This window comes from Zootoca vivipara, chromosome 5, assembly GCF_965207765.1.
Source record: "Zootoca vivipara chromosome 5, rZooViv2.hap1.1, whole genome shotgun sequence".
Lineage (NCBI taxonomy): Eukaryota > Metazoa > Chordata > Lepidosauria > Squamata > Lacertidae > Zootoca > Zootoca vivipara.
The window spans coordinates 61,996,265-62,003,755 of NC_142588.1; the positions used below are offsets into that span (position 1 = coordinate 61,996,265).

The 7,491-nt window shown below is 46.2% G+C and overlaps 1 protein-coding gene across 2 annotated transcripts in view; it reads right to left on the reverse strand.

The window, feature by feature from the left end:
* D2HGDH (D-2-hydroxyglutarate dehydrogenase) overlaps positions 1-6,833 on the reverse strand; it is a 12,822-nt gene extending 5,989 nt beyond the window's left edge. The window contains exons 1-6 of one of the 2 annotated variants that reach the window (XM_035133704.3): positions 6,760-6,833; positions 5,111-5,523; positions 4,620-4,677; positions 3,254-3,393; positions 2,449-2,642; positions 235-403 (exon numbers count right to left, since the gene is read on the reverse strand). In XM_035133704.3, the coding sequence (XP_034989595.3) occupies positions 235-403; positions 2,449-2,642; positions 3,254-3,393; positions 4,620-4,677; positions 5,111-5,516 (967 nt within the window). In that variant the 5' untranslated portion in view covers positions 5,517-5,523; positions 6,760-6,833. Of the gene's footprint in view, positions 1-234; positions 404-2,448; positions 2,643-3,253; positions 3,394-4,619; positions 4,678-5,110; positions 5,524-6,139; positions 6,207-6,759 lie in introns of those variants that run through there. The other variant, XM_088670775.1, reaches the window with a different exon arrangement.
* Positions 6,834-7,491: the final 658 nt, after the last annotated feature.

The following is a 7,491-nucleotide window of genomic DNA, read 5'->3' on the forward strand; positions in this document are numbered from 1 at the left end:
TTCCCGCCGGAGCGGTTCCTATTTATCTACTTGCACTTTGATGTGCTTTCTAACTGCTAGGTGGATAGGAGCTGGGACCAAGCAACGGGAGCTCACCCCGTTGCAGGGATTTGAACCGCCGACCTTCTGATCAGCAAGCCCTAGACTCTGTGGTTTAACCCACAGCGCCACCTGGGAATACCTCTAGTAGTTACAAATAACACTTCTGAAAATAGAGAGGAGAATGGCTCTTACCAAGAAATGCCAAATTCACGGCCTTGGGTTTTCGTGGGCAGAGAATGGATACTGCCGTAATGACGCCCAAGGTCCCCTCAGACCCAATGAACAACTGCTTCAAGTCATAGCCAGTATTGTCCTTCCGCAAAGATGACAAGCAGTTCAAAACAGAGCCATCAGCCAGCACCTGGAAGAGGACATCCTTAGATAATTCCTTGATATATTTGAGAGGGCGTGTGTTTTGTTTTGTTTTTTTAAAGGCTACAATAAGATTAAACATAACATTTTCGGTTAAATTAATTAGTTGCCATCACACAGAATATTTCAGGAGGGAACTTTTAAAAAAGACAGTACAGCAGCAAAGTTGGATCTGAAATGGAATGAAGAGATTACAATTCAGTAATAAACAGGATGCGCATCTGAAGTGGGAGTGAAACAACAACAACAACAACAACAACAATTTAAGAAATTCGTGCGCTCACGGAGCCCTGCCGCTGCATCAGCGGGGGGGGGGGAGCAGCTAGAGTTCGCTCACGGCTAAATCGCAGTCCAATAGCTGAAGCCACGATCTGCCACCTCAAGCAGCAGACTTTCCAAACAAGGTAAGGTAAAGATAAAGGGACCCCTGACCATTAGGTCCAGTCTTGAGTTACTGACCGAGGGAGCCGGTGTACAGCTTCCAGGTCATGTGGCCAGCGTAACAAAGCCGCTTCTGGTGACCCAGAGCAGCACACGGAAACGCAGTTTACCTTCCCGCTATTTATCCACTTGCACCTTGACATGCTTTCGGACTCCTAGGTTGGCAGGAGTCCAAACCAGGTATTTATGGCCAAATGACTATAGACATTTTTAATTAAAATTTGCATCTAGAATAATAATTTGGCGAAGATGGAGTTTAAAAAGGAAGTCGACTTCCGTATTTTGGGAAACGGAAACTGCAGCGAAGATTTGTGAATGGTAAAGACTTTTTGAAAATCCATCAGCACCTTGTTACAAGTTAACCTGCATGTGGCAAAAGAGTAACAGACCCTCTTTTTTTTGGATACAAAGAATCTGACCTTATGAACTACTATCCTTATGAACTAAAAGCGGAGCCTTTATGAATGGAGTGAAGTCTTTTATGAATGGAGAGGTGGATTTTATGAATGAAAAAGAAAAAGGACCCTGGATCTTTGCAAATCCTACCAAAGCTTGGCAGGGGAACACTTTTCCATAACTGGGGATTAACCTCAGGGAGGTGAAGTGCCTGGAAAAGTGGGAGAAGGAAAAGAAAAGAAAAAGAGAACCTTGGTTGAGCAGGGCTGTGCAGTGGATTAAAACTGCTGGAGATACTACTGGTATTTATTGGAGAGTAGACTTCACCTGGATTACAAATATCATTTGGATTATAATTTGTCTCCTTTGTTGGAAGACTTTTGGATTACAAGATAGATTCAAACTGTTGGGAATATTAGAACAGGAATTTACAAGAGTGGAAGAATTCTTTATGGAAACAGAAGTTTAGCATCTTCATGGACCAAAACACCAAGAAAGGGAACTGTACAACTCTCTCTCATTGAAGGTCATTAAAAATGGTAACTCATCAAGGTTTCTAAAATAACATTTGTACTTGTTTATAGCACTACTCGTTTATCTATGGTAAACTGAGAATATTTATCTATGGTAAACTGAGAATATCAGTGTCCGGGCTGAACGATGGGGGTGGCTAACCTTTTGGGGTCCAAGGGCCAAGTCACCACCTTCCCACATCTCCAGGGGACTATGTCCGAGTGGGGCTATGATGTGGGCATGGCCACCCACACCTAGCATACACACACCACAGCATATGTACACATACACACCAGTGTGTGCATGCACACATGACATCCACATTGGGGAAGATATGCAGGCAGGCAGGCAGGCAGGTTCATGTACAGGATACAGATACAATTTCTCCCTTCGCAACTGCTCATGAGAACAATCACCTGGTGAGTGAGGAGGAGGGAGTGATCTGTATCCCGATGGTGGCGCTGGGTAGGCAGAGAGGTTGAAACCTCCCCAACCAGCTCAGTGGCATGATGAGGATGAACATCTGCTTATCTCCTGGACTTCCCACCCATGTCTGGGTGCCATATCAGGTCAAGGGGGCTGATGGGCCACCAGCTAGGGCTTTGTGGGCCTCTAGTTCATCCCTCCGATGGCCAAGGACAAGAAGATAAAATATGGGAAGCAGTTTTCCAAGTTTCATCTTACCACTTCTAGCCCTAGGACTGTCCCTCGGAGAGAGCCGTAGCGCAGGAGCCGCAAGCCGCCGGCATTTGTAGCTACGTTCCCTCCAATGTGGCAACTGCCCTTTGCTCCGAGGTCAAGCGGCATGATGAAATCCAGCTGTTCCAGGTACTGGTTGAGGTTTTCTAAAATGCAGCCAGCCTGGCAAACAAGGATTCCTGAAAAATCAGTATCCAGTTACAGTCTGAGAAACGAATGCAAACTTCCTTTATCTGTTGGCGTAATTTAAACCCAAAGAAATCTACTGTCTGTCAGAGGGGGATCAGAGGCTTGGCAACGAAGTAACATTCTCCCCCCTGCCCAACCAGCCTCAGCATCAAGGATCTGAGAGGTGGGTTTTCTTGTTTGTTTATTGCCATCATTGTCCAATTCTTTCATTTAATGCCAGCAACACAACCAGAATTACACTTCTTGCTGTCCAGCTGTTATTTCTGGCTTGTGCTACTAGGCAATGACCTCCCAACACTTCTGAATAGAAAACCACCTTCGCCTCCCCTTTATTTGAGCTTACATCCCATTGCTATTGGCAGAGGGAGGAATCAGCTCTGCCGTTCAGGGTTCAAGAACCTCCCATTTTGTCCTCCCTGATGGAAACTCTTAAGACAGGGTTGAGGAACCTGTGGGCCCTCCATATGTTTTTGGAGAGCCAATGGCCAGGAATGACTGGAGTTGCAGACCAGCAACATCTGGAGGGCTACACTCCCTACTCCCTAATTTAGGAGAATGAGATAGTGTAGCCATTTTCCCTGCCCTGGGAAGATATATTTACCAGAAACGTTGTCAAAGCTGATGATTTGGTTCATAAGAGCTGTGGAGAGAATGATCTCATCAAAGACAGGGACGCTGCCCCCAACGAGGCCAGTGTTACCCCCCTGAGGGTTCACAGCCAAGTTCCTCTCATGGCAGTACCTGAAAGGGAACACATTTTGCCCATGGGGTCTTGTTCCTAAGGGCATATTATAATGCCTTTGAAAAGGCGATCCTAGTGAAACTAAAATGCCTTTTTTTAAGATCAACATTCTAGACTGACTCAGGAGTAAACTTGGCTGCTACTACTCAATAGTTTTAAAATGCACACTAATCCCACTACTGCAGTAAGACTTCAAATAGTGGGTTGAGATCCAAAATCCTAAAGAATATGAAGGTGCCACGCAAGTGTAAATTAAGTGGTACACATGAAGATAGCCGGTGTGATGTGCCTGCCTGCAGTTGCGGTGGTAGCAGTGATGGGGGAAGTCTGACCAGGATCTTGGAAGTGGCTGCAAGCTGTCTTGCATGGGCTCTTGGTTCACACTTTTTGCCACATGATTGTAGACCTATCTACCTGCATGTGTGAATGAGCCCTGAGATGCTATGCATCCTTTTAACACAGGAGTGGGCAGCTACCTCACCCTTAGTTTAATTTCATGGAGTTTTCACTTAAACATCATACAAAGAGGGGAAAACAAGCAATGAGGGAGAAAAGTACATAGGAAAAGAGACTAAGAAACCACTCCTATAGCTTTTAGATTCACAGTACATACACGTTAGGAACCATATTCTATTTGAAATCATCTCATCTATCATCAATTAACTTATTTAGTAATAAAAACACAAACAGAATACTGTACTATATTTATGGAGGCATTTTTTCAGTTTAGCTAACACACTAAAAGCTAAGATTTGCTCTTTGTTACTCTAAAGGACAGGACTAAATCTGATGGGAGGAAACTGCAGGGAAGCAGATTCTCGCTAACAGCTGAAGAAACTTCCTAATGGTAAAAGCTGCTAGACAGGAGAACAGACCACCTTCAAATGTGATTGACTCTCTATATGATTCAGCTGCTGCTCACAGAGAGAAAAGGAAGGAAGGAAAGAAGGTGAATATAGATTCCTCTTTAAAGAGTACTGACCTAATGCTTGTACTGGGTGTTGATGTACCTCTGTCTATCAGAGAGGATACAGAGAGAGACACATAAGAAAGGACTCTGGGATATCATCATATGGCTCCTGAATATGACTCAAAGTGATGAAAAACAAGATAATATACATATCTTAAAACACAGGTGAGCAAGACAGAAGTAAGGCACAGTCTCCAAATATAGACATCTCTAATGCTGTTTATTGAGTTCACGGAAACACAGTTTTTATGTTACCTGAGAATCTCAGATACTTCTGCTGTTGTCCGTGGCTTCAACAATATTTTACTGCAGCCTGTAATGTAAACAAGATGTGAGAACATTCATCTGAAACATGAATAGAAGCTCGCCCACACAACACTTTCCCCTACTACCTCCCAAATAAAAATATACCTGTGCTGATTAATATGGTTAAAACTTCATGTGCATGTAACAAAACGTACATTGCAGATTTATAGCCTTAAGGGGAAGAGCTGGAGATCGGTGGCAGAGCACGTGGTCCAGGTTTCAGTCCCCAGAATCTCCAGGTGACGCTGAGAAACACACCTGCCTCAGACTCTGGAGAATGGCTTCCAGTACGTACAGCCCAGCTTTCCCCAACCTGATGTTTGCCAGGTGTTTTGGCTACAACTCCCATCAGCCCCAGATAGCAGAGCCATGAAATTTCTAGTCCAACCCAATTGGGCTGGTGTAGAAAATACTTAAAGCAGTTTGTCAAAATAACGTACCTCTTACAGACTTCAGCCAGTCCACATTGAAGAGTTTCAGTTCATCTAAATCTGTGATGACTCTGCCAGGCATAAGGTTTTCAAAGAAAGACACATCAGTACTGGAAACATGGGCAAAGGGAAGCCTCTGCACCCTATATCGCTCGCTGGTGAGCATCACTTCCTGGAGGTGAAGCTGGGTAGCATGCAGACCTCTCTTGGCCAAGTGACTGATGCTCCATCGGATGGAAGGCATGGTGAGCACTTCTCTCTTCAATGGCCCTGTTCCTTCTTTCTTAAATTTGGACCGGGGGAAACCACATGTCCACACAGCCAAGGCTTTTCTCTGGCATCCAATCTGCAACCTTGGTAAGGACCAGCGGTGTCTAAACGGGAAATGCCGGACAAGGCTGCAAACAACAGCCATGAAGAACCTGGATTGCAAAAGCAAAATCAACACCCAGTTTGATCAACTTCCTCCGAAAGGCACTTGACTTGATTTATTTTATTTTCAGCTATCTCTTTTCATGGGAGAGGTAACCATGAAAGAGAACTCCTTCAGGAAGTGAAAGATCACGATCACAGGTAGGATAGCTTCAGGACACAGCATTAAAGAAACGACATAGAAGAAAAGCACAACCCTCTTGTTTCTATACAACCCTCATCAGCCCCAGCATCAAGCATGACTAATGGCCATGGATGCTGGGAGCAATATCTGGAGTGCCAGAGGTTGCCCTTACCTGCCAGATTTATGTATAAGCTAAACAAGCTATAGCGTAGGGCCCCACTCTCTTGGGTCCCCCCCAAAATTTTTAAAGGAAAAAAAACCGTGGATGTACATTTCCAAACTATAAGTTAGACAAATAAAATAAAACCTACATACAGCAACAGTGTTTTGTGTTGTGTAGTCTCCTATTTGTTATGTGCAAATGGCTTTAGATACCTATTATGCCCATAAATTACCATATAGCATATACAGTATTCAATACAAAAAACAGCGACAATTTGTTGTTGACAAAGGACAGTCGGACATATAAAGGGTCCCATTACCTTCAGTAGCTTAGGGCCTCATCAAACCTAAATCCGGACCTGCCTGCCCTACTCAAATTCAGTCTGTAACTGAAGCAAATCCAACTGAAACAACTGCTGTTGCTTCCGTTTCCACTTCCCTCTCCTCCTCCTGATGATCTCCTGTATTGAACTTTTAAGATTGTAAGCGTTCTGGGACAAGGAGGTGCCCTCTCCTGCACTCTTAAAACTGCCATGCACTTAGCTGGCATGTATTATAAGCCAGTTTATTTATATATGTTTATTTTGCTGTAACGGATTAACATGGCTGTTTCCTTTGTGAAGTTCCATTAGGCATGTTATTATTGGCCGCGAATTATCTTGCGGGGAAGAGGAGGGAGCCTCAGGTCCCTCAGAGTCACTGTTTGGGTGCAAACATAAAGTGAACGCGATCGATGTCAGAGCAAGACGCGGTGTCAGACCTAGATTCGCCCCTTTGCCTGGAGCTGATTCTGGTGTTTAGGACCGGGAGGGAAGTGCAAGCCCAGGCACCGCTGCATCCGGAGAGCAGGCAGCTCGCTAGAAATCGGCCGCAGCCAAAGACGCGGCCAAGCCCAGAAATCACCAGCGCGCGCCCTTGCAGCCGCCCTTTCTGCGCTCACCTTGAACGGGGCCCACGGGATCTCACGCACTTCTCGTTAGGCAGCTCCTCCGCTCGCTTCTCCGCTCGCTCCTCCCCCTCGTGCTGTTTTCCGGACCAAACAGAGAAGAGGCGCGCCGTGTGGGCGGAGCCAAGAAAGGAGCGGAGCCGCGGGGAGGATGCGCTCGGAGTTTTTGCGCACGCGCGAGCTCGTTAAGTCTGCCTATCTACCTTTTCGCATATCTTGTCATATTAGCTCCATTATTTTCAGCCCTTTTAAAGTTAATAATACTTTAGATGCATTTTAATTTGCCATTTTTGTGTGTGTGTGTGTGGGGGGGTTATTGTAAGCTGCTCTGAGGCAAAAAGAGATGCAGAAAGAATTTATCTTTATTTCACAAGTTTTATATACTGCCTGATGGTAATAAGCATGGGCGTACCCAGGATCAAAACTAGGGGGGGCAAGGGGAGGGGCTAAGGCACGGAAGGGGAGGGGCCACAAAGTGGGCGGGAACGGCGCTCCGCCGGGCTGTGCCCCTCCCTAGCAGCAGGGCTGGTAGGCGGAGGCGGAGCCCAGCCCAGCGGAGCGCGAGTTCAGCATTCCCGCCCGCCGCGCCGCACTCTCTGGTTCCCCGCCGCGCTTGGCCTTGCCAGAGGGCGCGACGGGGAGCTGGAGGGAGGGCGCAGCGCGGCGGGCGGGAACGGCGAACTCGCGCTCCGCCGGGCTGTGCCCCTCCCTAGCAGCAGGGCTGGT